Source organism: Arachis stenosperma, chromosome 7, assembly GCF_014773155.1.
Source record: "Arachis stenosperma cultivar V10309 chromosome 7, arast.V10309.gnm1.PFL2, whole genome shotgun sequence".
Lineage (NCBI taxonomy): Eukaryota > Viridiplantae > Streptophyta > Magnoliopsida > Fabales > Fabaceae > Arachis > Arachis stenosperma.
Genome location: NC_080383.1, coordinates 71,275,281 through 71,293,009, shown reverse-complemented (window position 1 = coordinate 71,293,009; position 17,729 = coordinate 71,275,281). Strand labels below are relative to the sequence as shown.

General features: G+C 32.2%; 1 protein-coding gene across 1 annotated transcript; it reads left to right on the top strand.

Annotated features, from left to right (window-relative positions):
- Nucleotides 1-13,189: 13,189 nt before the first annotated feature.
- Nucleotides 13,190-16,230, top strand: LOC130940561 (transcription factor bHLH96-like). The gene is made up of 3 exons (XM_057868732.1): nucleotides 13,190-14,011; nucleotides 14,267-14,689; nucleotides 15,697-16,230. The coding sequence occupies exons 1-3, from the start codon at nucleotides 13,550-13,552 to the stop codon at nucleotides 15,808-15,810; spliced, it is 999 nt and encodes a 332-aa protein (XP_057724715.1). The 5' UTR covers nucleotides 13,190-13,549; the 3' UTR covers nucleotides 15,811-16,230.
- The last annotated feature ends 1,499 nt before the right edge of the window (nucleotides 16,231-17,729 follow it).

Below are 17,729 nucleotides of genomic sequence, written 5' to 3'. Positions count from 1 at the left end.
GGGTTGGAATAATTGTGGATAAGCAGTGGAAGAAGGACGTAGTGGATGTCAAGAGGGTGGGAGATCGGATCATCTCTATCAAACTTGTGGTGGAGGGAGGTGCTTTCCATGTAGTTAGCGCCTATGCAACGCAAGTGGGTTCGGACGAACAACACAAGATAAGGTTTTGGGAGGATCTAGAGAGTTTGGTTCAAGGCATACCTTTGGGAGATAAGATTTTCTTAGGAGGAGATTTAAATGGCCATGTTGGGAGAGAAGTGACTGGATATGGGAGTATTCACGGAGGCCATGGTTTCGGGGTGATCAATGCCGAGGGTAAAACTATTTTGGACTTTTCTTCAACCTTTGATCTTCTTATCGCAACTACATGTTTTAAAAAGAGAGACGAACATCTTATAACCTATAAGAGTGGCATGACAAGCTCTCAAATCGACTTCTTCTTGTTGAGGAGAGTCGATCGAAAATTTTGCATTAACTGTAAAATTATTCCGAGAGAGAGTTTGACAACACAACATAGGGTGCTCGTCATGGATTTTCACGTTGATCAAAAGTTGAGGAAAAGACATTATACGAAAAACCCAAGGACGAGGTGGTGGCGGATGAAAGGTGAGGAACAAAGAAACTTCCTAAGACGGGTAGGAGAAGAGGCAAAGTGGGATGGAAACGGAAGCGCGGAAGAGATGTGGAGGGAGATGGCAGAAGTTATTAGAAGAACAGCAAAAGAAAGTTTTGGTGAATCTAAAGGAATAGGACCAAGAGACAAGGAGTCCTGGTGGTGGAATGCGAGTATACAAGAAAAGATAAAGATAAAAAGGGAATGTTTTAAAGAGTGGTCTTTATGCCGCAATGCAAATAATTAGGAAAAATATAAGGCGGCTAAGAAAGAGACAAAAGTGGCTGTAAGTGAAGCAAAAACAAGAGCATATGAGGGTCTCTACCAGTCTTTGGGCACAAAAGAAGGAGAAAAAGGTATATATAAAATCGCAAAGAGTCGGGAAAGAAGAACGAGAGATTTGGATCAGGTTAAGTGTATAAAGGATAAGGATGGAGAGGTGTTGGCCCAAGAGGAGAAGATTAATGAAAGGTGGAAGAGTTACTTCTACGAGTTATTTAATGAGGGACAGAAGACTCTTCCGAGTCTTGGTTGATTATGCACAAGGAAAGAAGATCAAAACTTTGACTACTATCGAAGGATTCGAGACTTCGAGGTAAAAGAGGCTTTAAAGCAGATGAAAAATGGCAGGACAGTAGGACCTGATAATATCCCGATTGAGGTTTGGAAAGGTCTTGGAGAAAAGGGCATCAACTGGTTAACCAAGCTTTTTAATAAGATTTTAAGGTCAAAGAAGATGCCTGATGAGTGGAGAAAGAGCACCTTGGTACCTATCTACAAGAATAAAGGGGATATACAAAGTTGCGGAAACTATAGAGGGATTAAGCTTATGAGTCATACTGTGAAGTTATGGGAAAGGGTGATAGAACGGAGGTTGAGAAAAGAGACACAAGTAACAGAGAATCAATTTGGATTTATGCCAGGAAGATCTACCACTGAAGCGATATACCTATTAAGAAGGATGATGGAGAGGTATCGTAGTAGTAAAAGGGACCTACATATGGTGTTTATTGATTTGGAAAAAGCGTATGATAGGGTACCAAGGGAGGTCTTATGGAAGGTTTTAGAAAAGAGGAGAGTAAGGATCGCATATATTCGGGCAATTAAAGACATGTATGATGGGGCCACAACTAGTGTGAAGACTCAAGGTGGTGTGACGGAAGAATTCCCTATTGGTATAGGATTACACCAGGGATCATCCTTAAGCCCATACCTTTTCACATTAGTCCTAGAAGTACTCACAGAGCACATCCAAGAGCCTGTGCCATGGTGCATGCTTTTTGCCGATGATATCGTCCTTATGGGAGAGTCAATGGAAGACCTAAATAAGAAGTTGGAGCTATAGAGAGAAGCTTTAGAAGTGTATGGTCTGCGCATAAGCCGTAGCAAGACGGAATATATGGAATGTAAGTTCAGTCTGAGAAGGGAAAACCCCAATATAGAGGTGAAGATTGGAGAAAACATCCTAGAAAAAGTTAAAAGTTTTAAGTATCTTGGGTGCATCATACAGGATAATGGAGAGATTGAACAGGATGTAAATCATAGGATCCAAGCAGGTTGGTCAAAATGGCGGAGTGCATCTGGTTTTATATGCGACAAAAAAGTGCCTTTAAAACTTAAAGGTAAATTCTATCGCACCGCTATAAGACCGGCTATGCTGTATGGTACGGAGTGTTGGGCGGCTAAAGGGGAGCACGAACATAAGCTGAGTGTGGCAGAGATGAAGATGTTGAGATGGATGAGTGGTCATACGCGATTGGATAAAATAAGGAATGAAGATATAAGGGAGAGAGTTGGAGTAGCACCCATTGTGGAAAAGATGGTTGAATCGCGTCTCAGGTGGTTTGGACATGTGAGAAGAAGACCGATAGAACATCCAGTCAGGAGGGTGGATGAGATGGAAGATGGACAAAGGGCGAAAGGCAGAGGAAGACCTAAGAAGACTATCCATGAGGTGGTCAAACGAGATCTACATGTAAACGGTCTCTCTGTAGACATGACACATGACAGAGCACAATGGCGTCGTTTGATTCATGTAGCCGACCCCACTTAGTGGGACAAGGCTTTGTTGTTGTTGTTGTTTTTGTTTAGACGAATGAGACAAGTAGCAATCAAATTCTCATAAAACTTGCAATAACGATAGAATTGGTTGGGACAATTTAAGGTAATGTGACCCTTTTACTTGTAACTACGGCATTTGACCAAGATACAATCTGAGAGAAGATGACTTGATCGGTTACAATTTTGACAAAAAAAATTTTTTTATCGATAACCATCAAGGCAATCTCAAATTTTAATCAAGTCAATTGTATCCTAGTCATGAATCTTTAGACTTATACATTGTTTGGATATGTGGAAAATGAAAGGAAAGAAAACTTTTGAACGGAAAATGAATGGAAAACTTAGTTTTACGTCGTTTGGATGAAAGAGAAAAGAGGATGGAAAAGAAAAAAGTTGCGTGGGGCCCATTTAATTTTTTTTCACCCATGATATGCGAAGAAAACTGGAGAAGGAAAGAGAATCAATAGCAAAATGACTTATATACCCTCCTTTGAGTTGTTTATGATTTTTGTGTATCATTTTATTATATAGATTTTGACAAAAAAATATAGAGTTAGTTTTTTTTGTTATAGCATTTAAAAATCATTGAATAAGGAAGACAATAAAAAAAATATTTATAAAAATAATATATTAAAATGTTGAACGTTAAATTGAATAACTCATTTTTTTATTTAAAAAAATAACTTAAATACATTAATAATGTATAATTTATATATAATATAAAAGGATATTAACGTAAATTTACTATACTTTCATTTTCTCTCTTCTTAAATTTCTTTCGATCCAAACAAATGAAAAATTTCTCTCTATTTTCTTTCCATTCATTTTCTCTTCATCCAAACAACATATAAAAAAATCTACTTTTCCTTCTATTTTCTTTCCTCTTATTTTCTTTCCTCTCATTTTCCATCCTACATCCAAACACACTCTTAAGACGAGGGAGAATATCTCTAAAATTAAGTAAAGAGCTCTGATAGAGTATCCACTCATAGTCATTAGTAAGTGTCATGATGAATTGGATAAGATGCGAACTGTTGCCATAATCATCATAAGTCTTGCATTAGTCAAGTCAGTCTTTGTTTGGAAGAGATCAATTGATCCCAGGTATTTTTTTATTTGGACAAAAAATCATAAATAGTCTGTCTACAATCTTGCTTAAGGTTATAAAACTCTTTCAGCAGTTAGTATTAATAGTGCGAGCGATCAAAAGTAATTTAACGTTTGACCAGGTGGTCTTATATTTTTCTTAATATTTTAAAAATACCCAAATTACAAATAGATATTTGGAGTAAAAGTGTTATAAAATCAAGTGATAATTTAGTATTTTTGTTGTCCCATTCTTTTAATTTTTCAAATCTTTGCCAACATCACCTTTGGAATTGGAAACACCTTTTTTGAGAATTTCTCATATGGTTTCAACCTAATGACTACAGTTGGAATCATTAGCAATGACATGAGTGGGCTGAAAGTTTGATTTCTCTATAAATATACCATAGAATTGAAAAACAGCAAAATCAAAATAGAGCCATAAAAAAGGACGAGGAAAAAATTAGAAAGAACTTACCAAAAAATTTAGAAAGGATCTCACACGTTAACAGCTACAAGGAACTGACACATCAATAGCTAAGACGATATGTGGCAAATTTAGATTAGCAGAAGAAGACACGTTAGCAGAGTCAGCAAGTGAATAAAATCATCAGCATGCGGTTTAATGTATTGGTTATTCGCATGGGTCACAGTTTTAATGTGCGAGTCAGATTTTTTGTGTTATAATCATAGTCGTTGAACTTATCACATTAAATGGCTAAAAATGCATGTGGAAGGTTGACGGAAAAACGAGAAGAAGCGGGCTTGTGGCAGCTAGGGGTGTGCACGGCCCGGTCCGGCCCGAGACCCGGCCCGGACCCAATGAAATTTGGGTCATAAAGACCCGGACCCGAAGTGACCCGGGGTTGACCCGGGAGAGAAAAATGAAACCTTGAAGCTTAGTGAAACCGGGACCGGGCCATGGCTCGGGTCACCCGGACCCGGCCCGACGGCCCGGTAACTCAATGTCTCAATAGCATTTCACTTATACAATTTGAGTCAGTGGAAAAGGGGCTAGGGCATTCACATTTCACGCATTCAGATCTCAGAAATTCAGCCTCACTCCCTCAGCCATTCAACCTCACTCGCCCGATCCTGAGTCCCCACTCCCCACAACCCCAGTTCGGCAGTCTCCACTCCGTCACTTTTCACGGCCGACGCTGACCCAGTAACCCTCGATCTCATCCTCTCTCCCCACGACCCATTCTCAATCTCCCAGCAAGCAGCCACGGACGACGCACTCACAGCAGCAGCAAGCACACATCACGCAGGCGCTCGCGACTCCGTCGACGTCTTCCCAGCAAGCACGCAGCAGGCAGTCTCACCCCCACTACCCCAGTGTTGAGTCTCTGGCGAAGCCGTTCGTTCAACTGACGATGGTGCTGCCTTGTTTCTCGTGACGTGTCGCATATGTGCTTGTCCCGGTCGTCTTCTTCCTGGTTCTCGGCTATTCCTTCTCCTTCTGCTCCGCTCTCTTCTCCGGTCTTCTTCTCAGGTAAACAATTTTTTTTGTTATGTAATTAATATTCTGATTAGGGATTAGGGATTTTGATAATTTGATTATAAAAATTTTGTGAATTTAGGGATGTGGTTGTTGATTTTGATTATTAGAATTCTGATTAGGGTTGTGGGTGTTGATTCTTTATTATTGTGAACTTTGATTATTGTGAATTTAGAGATGTTAAATTGTTGATGAGTTTGGTGTTTACTGATGCTTTTGCTAATTTGTTTAGTTAATTTATTTTGATTATTAGAATTCTGAATTTCTGATTAAGGTTGTGGGTGTTGACCCTTTATTATTGTGAACTTTGATTATTGTAAATTTAGAGATGTTAAATTATTGATGTGTTTGGTGTTTACTTATGCTTTTGCTAATTTGTTTAGTTAATTTATTTTGATTATCAGAATTCTGATTAAGGTTGTGGGTGTTGACCCTTTATTATTGTGAACTTTGATTATTGTGAATTTAGAGATGTTAAATTGTTGATGAGTTTGGTGTTTACTGATGCTTTTGCTAATTTGTTTAGTTAATTTATTTTGATTATTAGAATTCTGAATTTCTGATTAAGGTTGTGGGTGTTGACCCTTTATTGTTGTGAACTTTGATTATTGTAAATTTAGAGATGTTAAATTATTGATGTGTTTGGTGTTTACTTATACTTTTGCTAATTTGTTTAGTTAATTTATTTTGATTATTAGAATTCTGATTAAGGTTGTGGGTGTTGACCCTTTATTATTGTGAACTTTGATTATTGTGAATTTAGAGATGTTAAATTGTTGATGAGTTTGGTGTTTACTGATGCTTTTGCTAATTTGTTTAGTTAATTTATTTTGATTATTAGAATTCTGAATTTTTGATTAAGGTTGTGGGTGTTGACCCTTTATTATTGTGAACTTTGATTATTGTAAATTTAGAGATGTTAAATTGTTGATGAGTTTGGTATTTACTGATGCTTTTGCTAATTTGTTTAGTTAATTTATTTTGATTATTAGATCTGAATTTTTTATTAAGGTTGTGGGTGTTGACCCTTTATTATTGTGAACTTTGATATTGTGAATTTAGAGATGTTAAATTGTTGATGAGTTTGGTATTTACTGATGCTTTTGCTAATTTGTTTAGTTAATTTATTTTGATTATTAGATCTGAATTTTTGATTAAGGTTGTGGGTGTTGACCCTTTATTATTTTTCTTCATGAATTATTATAAGGTTTCTATCTTTATGATTGAGGAGAATACAAGAATGGAAATTGAAGCTCAAAATCCTGTTACTTCTGCTGAAAATCCCGCTGCTTCTGCTGAAAATCCTGCTGCTTCTACTATTGATGCCGCTACAACTCCAGCTAAACCACAAGTTAATGAAGAAGATAAGGATACAAACATTGAGAATCCAGAAGCTTCTCGTAGGGGAAAGAAATCGTATGTTTGGCAGCATTTTACTGTGCTTCCGTTGACTGAGACAAAGGGACAGCACCAGGCCAAATGTAATCATTGTCAGAAAAAATACGGTTGTCATCCTACTAAGCATGGAATAAATTCTCTAAATAAGCACTTAAAGAATGCTCATAAGTGGATATTTACTAAAGAGGGGAAGAAGGGAACACTTCATGGCTATATGCCCAAAATTGAGGAAGAACAGGATCTATGCAAAGCCTTTAAGGGTTATAACTTGGAAGATTGTAAGAAGTCTGTAGCTGAGTTTGTTGTACTAGATGAAATGCCATTTAAAGTTGTTGAGGGGATTGGGTTTCGTAAGATGTTAAATCGTTTTGAACCAAGATTTACGGTACCATCTAGGTGGACAGTCTCAAGAGATTGCTTTCAACTGTATTTAGATGAGAAAAAAAAGCTAAAAGAATGGTTGGCAAAGTCATGTGCTCGGGTTTGTTTGACAACTGATTGCTGGACATCAACTCAAAATTATAATTATATGAGTTTGACGGCACATTTTGTTGATGACGAATGGAAGTTACAAAAGAGGATTATAAATTTCTGTCACATTGAGAATCACAAGGGTGATACGGTAGGCAGAGAAATCGAGAAATGCTTGAGAGAGTGGGAATTGAAAAAGTTTTCACAATCACAGTAGATAATGCAAGTTCAAATGATGGAGCTATTACTTATCTTCAAAGAAAATTAGGTGCAAGAGGTGGATTGGTGTGTGGAGGAAAGTATATGCAAGTGAGATGCTGTGCTCATGTTCTTAATTTGATAGTGAATGAAGGAATTAAAGAGCAGCAAACTTCAATTGAAAGCATTAGAAATGCTGTCAGGTATGTTAGGTCCTCTCCTCAAAGGACTAAAAAATTTAAAGATTGCATTGAGGCCGAGTTAATTGAATCTAAAAGTCTTGTGTGCTTGGATGTTCCAACTAGGTGGAATTCTACCTATCTAATGTTGGAACATGCCGAGAAATTTGAAAAAGCTTTTGATAGACTTTATGATCAAGAACCTGATTATCTTAGATGGTTTGGAGAGGACAGTGGGGGAAAAAAGAAAATTGGTCCACCAACACCACTTGATTGGCAACATGCTAGATTATTTATTGACTTTTTGAGAATATTCTATGAGATAACATTGAGCTTCTCATCTTCTTTGCATGTTACATCGAATAAATGTTTTCATGAAATTGCATCTGTTGCTTCTCAATTAACATCTTGGAGCCAAAATCAATCTGAATTGTTAGGAAGCATGGCATGTTCTATGAAACATAAATATGATAAATATTGGGGACCGGTTGACAAATTTAATCCATTGTTACTTGTTGCTGTTGTATTGGATCCTCGGTACAAACTAGATTATCTCTGTTGGTGTTTGGAGGATGTTTATGACAACGAAGTGTCTACTAATATGACTGGTTTTGTTAAACTCACATTAGACACGTTGTATAAGTTTTATGAAAAAGAGGTTGCCGATGATAAAAGGAGGGATGATGGTGGAGATTCATCAAGAGATATTTTTGATGACACTATTAAAGTCTCAGCTGGTGCCAAGAGAGTTTCTGAAAATAGAGTGAATATGTGGAAAAAACAAAAAAGAGAGAAGGCTAATGCAGATAGCAAGTCAGATGTGGAGAGATATTTGGCTGAGGATACTGTGGAAGATGAGAATTTTGATATATTGGCTTGGTGGAAAGTGAATGCTTCAAAATACAGAGTTCTTTCTCTCATAGCCCGTGACATCTTAGGTATTCCAGTTTCAACTGTTGCTTCTGAATCATGCTTTAGCACTGGTGGACGTGTGGTTGATGTCTTCCGTAGCTCTTTGTCACCATTAATGGCTGAAGCTTTGATATGCACTCAAAGTTGGTTGTGTCCTTCTAAACAAAGAGATGGAGATCAAGAGTTTGATTTATTTGATAACAGTCAGAAGGTTGTTGAAGGTACATTTATGATATTTTTATTATTCATGACTTATTTATTTCAAGTACAAGTAATAATCTTTTATATGAAAAATGAGTAACTTTATATGTTTTGTAGGTTTCACTAATGCATCCACATCACAAGGAACAAGTTGACAACATTAATGGCTATTGATGGATGATGGTCATTCATGTGGAATTATTGTTTTGTAAACTTTAATATTTTGACTTGTTTAGTTATTATAAGACTAAGTTAATGTTTTATATTTAGAATGCATAAGACTTTAAGACTAATGTATAATATTGTATTGTTTGTATTGACTTAAATATTTAGTGCTATTAGACAATATTAGTATTGATTGTGGTTAATGGTTATGTTTTAATTTTAGAAAAGGTAAGGTAATGTGAATGGCCCGGTTTTCACCCGGTTTTCACCCGGTATGGTTGTGGCCCGAAAAGGTATAGGTTTCATCGGGTTTAGAGTCAGGTTCGGGTCTCATAAATGGGCCCGGTACATATTTTGGGCCGGGTCTGGGTCGCATCAAACCCGGTTTCACCAGGCCCATGCACACCCCTAGTGGCAGCCCATGGGAGTACTTTCGGCTGCGATTGACGGTAGTGTTTGGTACGTTCGACTCTGAACAATAAGGTGGAGCCAATTGTGTGGTTGGTGGCGAAAAGTAACGTAAAAAAGGTGACCAAAACATGAAAAACTAACACAAGAATATTTAATTAAAAAAAGAGGAGTGATAGAGAGTCGTAACTATCAATTAGCCATTATTAGTATTTTTAATAATATGAGATTATTCACTTTTTTTATTGGTTAAATACTTGCCAATTTTTAATTAAAAAACTTATTTTTAGACTTTCTTTTAAAAGAAAAATAGTTGTTTAATCGAAAAAAATACCTAAGTTTATACCATAATATTAATAAAACCAGGGGAAAAAGACAGATAGGTCCCTGACTTTTTAAACTTTTGACAAATACATCCCTCACAAAATTTAAATACAAAAAAGTCCCTGATTTTAACAAACGGAGGACAATTTAGTCCTTCCGTCTATTTGCCTCTCATACACCAAACGGAACTGGATGATGTGGCTGAAACGGTGTCCAGGTGTCCGTTACGGTGCCACGCTGGAAGGAGAATAAAGTTCAAAGGACAAATAAGTCCTTGACGTCATTTTGCAAATAAAGTTCGAAGGACAAATAGGTTCTTAAGAATTTTTTTCATTATGCTTCTATTATGTTTCTATTATGATAACTTGTTGTATTCTGCAATTTAAATTATTTGTATTAAAATTGCAGAAATTGGGCTTGTTTTGTTTCTACTTTTTTTTCTTAAATTGCATTAGTTCAGTTTTAGTGTATTTGTGTATTATATTAGAATTTGTTAAATTGCATTAGTTCATTTTTCATTATATCAGTGGCATTAGTTAGCATCAGTTCATTTATGCATCAAGTTAGCATTAGTTCATTTGTGCATCATTCATGTATTAAGTTAGCATTAATGCATTTGTGTATTATATTAGAATTAGTATTTTTATCCATAATAACATTACGAGAATAATTTTTTTTTAATTATAGTTCACTTTGTTCTAACAGTATAAATTATGCATGACACAAAAGATTTATAAAATCAAACTACTTTTACAAAAAAGTCGTAAGTTGACAAAAATTTATGACTAAGAAGACCAAAATATCCACAGATAAAAAATTAAATAATAAGATTTTTAGTTATTATTTTTATATGAAAAAGTCTAATTTTTTATTAATAATTAATTTTAACATTCCTTATCTAAAATTTAAAATAATTTAATGTGTATACTTTTACATTTAAAATATTTTAATTGTAAAAAAATATCAAATGACATATTTTGATTTATCAAATTACTAATATAAAATATAATTATATATAGAGTAAAAATAGTAGAGAGAAATATAAAAATAGAGAGAGATAAATGAGAGAATTTAGGAAAGGAGTTTATTAATTTTGAAAAAAAAAATTCTCAAGGACCTATTTGTCCTTGGAACTTTATTTGTAAAATGACGTCAAGGACTTATTTGTCCTTCGAACTTTATTTTCCTTCCAGCGTGGCACTGTAACGGATACCTAGACGCCGTTTCAGCCACGTCAGCCAGTTCTATTTGGTGTATGAGAGGCAAATAGACGGAATGACTAAATTATCCTCCGTTTGTTAAAGTCAAAAACTTTTTTGTATTTAAATTTTGTCAGGAATGTATTTGTCAAAAATTTAAAAAGTCAGGACCTATATGTCTTTTTTTCTAAAAACCAAAGAATATAAAAAAGTTTTGTATTTGAATTGTGAGTAATATGATATAACGTACAAGATATTTATTGGTGTCGAATAATGTATCAAAATAATAAAAATTTATAATATTCTATAATTAATTATAGTATTATACTAATAAATATATATAGATATGCTAGTTAATTCTAACGTATTGTAAGAGTAAAATTATATATATAGGGTATATACAGGAAAAAAGAAAAAGAAAAAGAAAAACAAATAAACTTTATTCGTCCTTTGTATCTGGTAGCTAAGATCTTGTGTCATACTCATATCAGGAATAATGTAAGCATATACTATTACTAGGGCCTCAGGCAATGACGGTTTCTCTCTCATTCTCTCTTGTAATCTAGAAAATCATAAAGGAGAGGAGTGTAATTTCACAGTGTGAAGCGCGTGAACTGTGAAGCGAATCTGAATCTGCCTGTGTTTGTCCGTGGCCGGGTGAGTTTGCGCGATCAGGGAAACTGGTCTTAAATTGAAACCTCACGTGCATAGAGCTGTAGCATTTTGTTTGGAGTTGAGTAATCCGGATTATGTGTATTAACTCAAATATTTTATTTTCAAATTTTTCAATAACTGGTATCAGATACAAACTAAAAGAAAAATGATACAAATTTATATCATTATTTCAACTACTCACATTTTATATATAGTTAAATAGATAAATCGCTAGGTATTAATTTATACGGTATATTATGTTACCCATAACCTAACAATTTAGTCATCATCTCAAAATAGGTTTTGACATAAGTTTAGCCCCTCAACAAATAAATACGTCCAAACCTTCTATATTATGTGAAATTAGTTTAGTCGATTAGCTTCGCCAGTTAAAAGATGAGATTTTGGAGAAAGAAAAGTGAAAGAGAGCTTAAAAATTGTAAACTTTTTTTGTTAAGTTTAGAATGAATAAGGAAGAATGATTTAAAGGATTTATTATATATTTTTATAATTTTCTCTTTTACTAGAATATTAGAGATAAAAAGATAAATGATAATATAATAATTTATTAGTAGAGAGATAAAAAGGTAAATTAAATTAAAATAATATAAAGAGTTTAATTTTAAACATTGTTAATGTAAATGTTTTATATAATCTATTTTTTAAGATAATTATTCATAGATAAAAAGTAATTGTTTATGCTAGTATAACATTATGTAACAGAATGCAAGTATTAAAATTAAATTTTATTATAAAACTGTAAATTTGAAAACATTTAAAAACAGAGATAGAGTTTAGAGTGTACATAAAACCACCAAAAATCTTACCCTCTAAAAATAGAACGCATAAACAAAGTATAACCTTTAAAAACCTATTTTTGCTCTCCTAAATCTCCTAAACTAAAAAACTAAGGAACACACACTTAAAAAGAGATAAATATTTTAAGCTGTCTTTATTTTATATTTTTATTTTTTATTTTTATTTTTAATATTTTCTGTTTTTTAAATTTTGTGAAAAAAAATAAAATTAGGAGATAAAAACAAAAAGTAGAATTTTATTGTTTTTACTGTTTTCATTTTTTCTTTTACAAAATCTAAAGAAGAGAAAACACTAAAAATAAAAATAAAAAATAAAAACGCAAACCAAACACATCTTAGTTTTCTAAAAAATTTGTAATAGTTATTTTTTTAAAAATACATGGCACTTTATGAATTTATTTGATATCATATGTATTTTTAAAAATAAAAATATTTTATATTTATTTTATTAGGAATTGAACTAACGTCACTTGTACTTTATTAAAGACTGTCATAAAATCATTTTTTTTCTAAATTTAAATTGATAGGAGGAAGTATATTAATTAATAGTTATATATCTAATATATTTATTCACACAAAAATCTCTTATATTTGCATGATCAAATTCTAAATTTTTAATTTATAGAAATTCTAATACCATATTATAAAATTACCTTTTCTAAAAATTTAAAATATAGAAGAAGATACATCAATAATTTTTTTAATAATTAATACATGAATAAGTATATTTTTAATTATTATTGTCAGAAGTTTTTTAGGTTAAGTATCTTATATCACATGTATTTTAGGGACCAATACTTGTTGAGTTTCTTATATCACATGTTTTTTTTTGTTGTTGTTGGTTTCCCTACTAGCAATGCAATTCTGTTTAAACTAAAGGCAGAGGCCTTTTTTAGAAAGGAAAAAAAAAAAATACAATCCTGTTTAAAGTTTAAACTAAAGACAGGGCTAACTTGATGAGGCGATGATGCAATATAAAAGGGCTACGTTGTTTGCTCTGTTAGCTAGGACTACATTGCTTCTCCTTTCCCATTTTCGCCTTCCTTCCTTCTCCAAATTCATCTTCCTTTCTTCTTTGCCACTTAAATCCTTCACCTTCATCATCTTCATCTTCACCATCCATACTTTCCTTTACAACTTTCTACATCTCTTTTCTTTTTTTTTTTCTTTCTTTCTCTCTTGTTATTTTTAAGCTTTCATCATCTGCAAGAACCAAAAGGGTGCGTAGTATCCACCATTTTGGGGAACAAAGAGGGGCATCCTTTCAACAATTACTTGAAATTCAACTCTGTATATCTCATTTGAGCCTGAATTCCGTGTTCAACTCCCATCAATATTGAAGTAAGAATAGTTTATATACAATGGCTTTGGAAGCAGTGGTTTTCCCACAAGATCCACTTTCTTATACTTGTAACAAGGATAACTATTTGTACTCCATAGCTGCAAGTGGTGGACCTTGGAGCAACCATGAAGAACTATACGGTAATAATGTCACGGATTCCATGGACCAATGGGATTCTTACAACTCGAATTCCTCCCCTGAGCCTTGCATCACCACCATTGATCACGATCAAGCATCGGTTCCTGGACCTAACAATTCCCCCCTTGCCCCCGTAGAAGCCGCCACGAGTAGCAACACAATTGCTGCTGGGGCGGCATCCACGGGGCGACGCAAGAGGAGACGTACGAAAAGCGTGAAGAACAAGGAGGAGATTGAGAACCAAAGGATGACCCACATTGCAGTTGAGAGAAACCGAAGGAAACAGATGAATGAGTACCTGGCTGTACTTAGATCCTTGATGCCTCCCTCTTATGTACAAAGGGTCAGTTTCTCTTTTACACCCTCAAAATTTATCTCCACACCTTTTTGTTCCGTTTTTATCCTCCACTGCTTACTGCCTTTGATTTAAAAAAAAATGGAATAATATCAAATTATGTGAATTGTAAAAATTAATTTGAAAACTTTGTTAATTAGAAACCCAAACTAAACGACCATGACATGAAATATTCAAATTTAATTTTAATTTTGAAAATAAACTGATCCACGATCTTATTAATTACAAAACCGTAACAAACAGGGTGATCAAGCGTCTATTATTGGTGGCGCAATTAACTTTGTGAAGGAGCTAGAACAGCTTGTACAGTGCATGAACGGCCAAAAGAAAACAAAACAAGAACACCACAACAACACTGTACCCTTTGCCGAGTTCTTCATGTTCCCTCAGTACTCAACACACGCCACTCGTTATTGCAACAACGACAACACGGTGTACCCGCCGTGCGTCGAGGCGGCCACAAAGAAGCCATCGTGGTCGTCGACGGCCGCGGTCGACATAGAAGTGTCGTTGGTAGATAGCCATGCTAACATGAAGATATTGTCAAAGAAGCAACATGGTTTGCTTGTGAAGATGGTTATTGGACTACAAAATCTGGGTTTCACCATTCTCCACCTTAATGTTACAACCGCTAATGATATGGTCCTTACCTCAGTTAGTGTCAAGGTATAGTTGCTTCCCTTTCATTTTGCTAATATCTTCTAGAAATAAAATTGAAACCATGTTTTTTAATAGGTGAAAACTTAATTAGGTGTATTTATTTTTGTTTTTATGTAAATTTAAAATTGATAGTTCATCCTTGTTAAATAATAATTTAATTAAATATATTTAATAATTTTTAATTATTATTTTTATATAAAAATCACTGAATGTGAGTCTATTTTTTGAATAAAAGTACTAGTATAACTTCATCAATAATTATAAATAAACCTTCAAAAGCAATTTTCTAAAGGTGAAAGGATGAGAAAACATTACACTGTTACTAAATTGTGGCCTATGTGGTAAATTAAAGTATATTAAATAAATGAGATACCAATGTTGCTTTAAGTGTTCAAATTGTATAACATTATTCAAAGCACCAATAATAACGTAAAATTATTGCTATTTTCTTGTTAATCAAGATGACGTAAGAAGGTCGGTCTAGTTAAACTTTGAGGTAAATTTAAGACTATATACCATTTAAATTATAATTCGTTGGTAGGTCGTTGATTATATTACTTATTTGTACATAATAGATCAAAATATTTGTAACAGCAAAATATAACTAAATCGAAAATTGTAGGACAATTTATTTAATTACATTCATATTTTTAAATAATTTTATATTGAATATAAAAAATAATTATTTTTGTTAAAATTCTAATACATAAATAATTAAAATATAAAATTTATTTATATTAATAATACATCAAAATTAATTTTATTAAAAAAGTTCAAATTATCAACAGATTTTCGGAAAAAAAAATTTTCAGTCAATTTTTTTTAGCTATCAACAAATTTTGTCCATAAAACATAGGTTAGTTTAAAAATATATAATTAGTAAAAATGATTGCTCTAGTATTATATTTATTTATATATTACTATAAGGTTTTTCTTTTCTTTAAATTTCGCATAAAAAAGTACCAATTCCTGTATCCTCATATATTCATTTATTTCTTTATTTATTGGGACAGGTGGAGGAAGGGAGTCAGTTGAATACAGTGGATGAAATCGCAGCTTCTGTGAATGAACTTTTACGCACAATCCATGAAGAAGTTCCTCTCTACGCTGATCATCATCAATTATAAGCTTAAAAAGGAAAAGAAAAGAGTTGCATCTTCTAATTAATATAATATAAAACAATATTGTGCAAAATAACTTTAATAATATCCATGTGTACAGGCATCATCGGTTTCGATCGTTCACCAGTTTCGATGGAATAACATTAACAAGTGTTCCATTATTTTCAGCATAAGGAAGATGCTTGCTTAGTTATAGGTTTATTTTATTTTATTATTATTTTTTCCCTATATGTTTATCTCTTTCCTCAGTCGCAAGAAATTATCACCAACAAAGAGAGATGGAGGAAACAACCAAAGTAATACATGTTGTATTGTTGGAGCCCATTTTAGATTCTACTTGTAGCTAGGGTGTATCATCATCATCATTTACCAACTTGTGAATTATTAATCGTTATTTTCTATGATAATATGATCATCATTTAATTTAATTAATTAGTTTCCTTGGAATGTTTGTGGTTTTCATCTTTTATTAAATGCGCTTGTGTATAATTGTTGTATAACACTATAAATTATTATTCTTCCGGTTTTCACGAGACCCATATGTTAGATAACTCCTATTAATAACTAAAATTGACCACTCTATATATGCATTGGATATATATAGTCTATGCTTTAAAAGAGGCATAGTATCAGTGATATGTAGAGATCATGTTATTGCATTATAAGAGTAATATTGCTCCGTTTAATTTCTTTAGTCATTTTTACATGCAAGCATTAACGGATCCAAATTAAACACAAGAAGGTATATTTAGATACGAAGGATGTTACATGATACCCTAATAAAATTTATTATTTTTGGATTAATTTTTGGCTAATTTTAGACATTAAAAATTAAATTTTAAATTTTAAACATTAAATTATAAATTCTAATAATATAAAAATAAAATATTAACATAAAATATTAGCTAATATTAACAAAAAGTGTTAATTCTTAATTTTTTCTTTAAATATATTAATATTTGTATTATTTAAAAGATAAGAGTGACTAATGTAAGAAAATCAATTTTTTATATTAAATTTTGGAATTTAAATTATAATTTTTTAGTTCTAAATTATAAATTATAAATTTTTAAAAAGTAAAAAAGTTTTAAAATTAAAAGTAAAAATTAACTAAGGATTAATAGTCAAATTCATCCCTGAAAGATCACTCATTCTTTAAATTAGTCCTCAAATAATTTTTTTAGTCATATTAGTCCTTGAAAGATAAAACGTAAGTCAAATTGGTCCTTTCATTAGTTAGATCATGACGTGCCACATTAAGTACCATGTGTCACCAGATGATTGATTGACATGTCAGGTCAGTGACACCTAACATGCCACGTGTCATTGTCATCCCTAAAATTTTAAAAATTAATCAAATTAGTCCTTATATAATTTTTTTATTTTTTTCATAATATTAAATTTAAAATATTTTTTGATAGTACTAATTTTAATATTATTTATAGATCTTAATAAACAAAATTCTCTTTACATAAAATAATAAAAATAATTAAATTATTATAAAATTATTTCATCATTTGCATTTTAAAGTTTTACATTTTTAAATTATAAGTTTTTTTATAGTAAAATTTTTTTTATTTAAATGAGTTTATCAAATTATTGTTGATTATATATTTAAAAATTTAATATTTTAAATCTCACTAAATAATATAGTAGTTATTTTAAATTTTAAATCTTTTAAATTTTTAAAAATTATAATTTATATATTTGTTTAATTTATACGATAGAACTTAATAATTTAAAAATTGATTTGTGGGATCACTTGTTGAATAAAAAATTAAAATATTTAAAATAACTACTATATTTATTTAGTGAATCCAAAATATTAAAACTTTTAGTATATACTAGTTATTAAGATTCAACAATAATTTGAGTTCTATTATATAAATATTTTATATTAAAATATTAAGATTCAACAAGTGAAT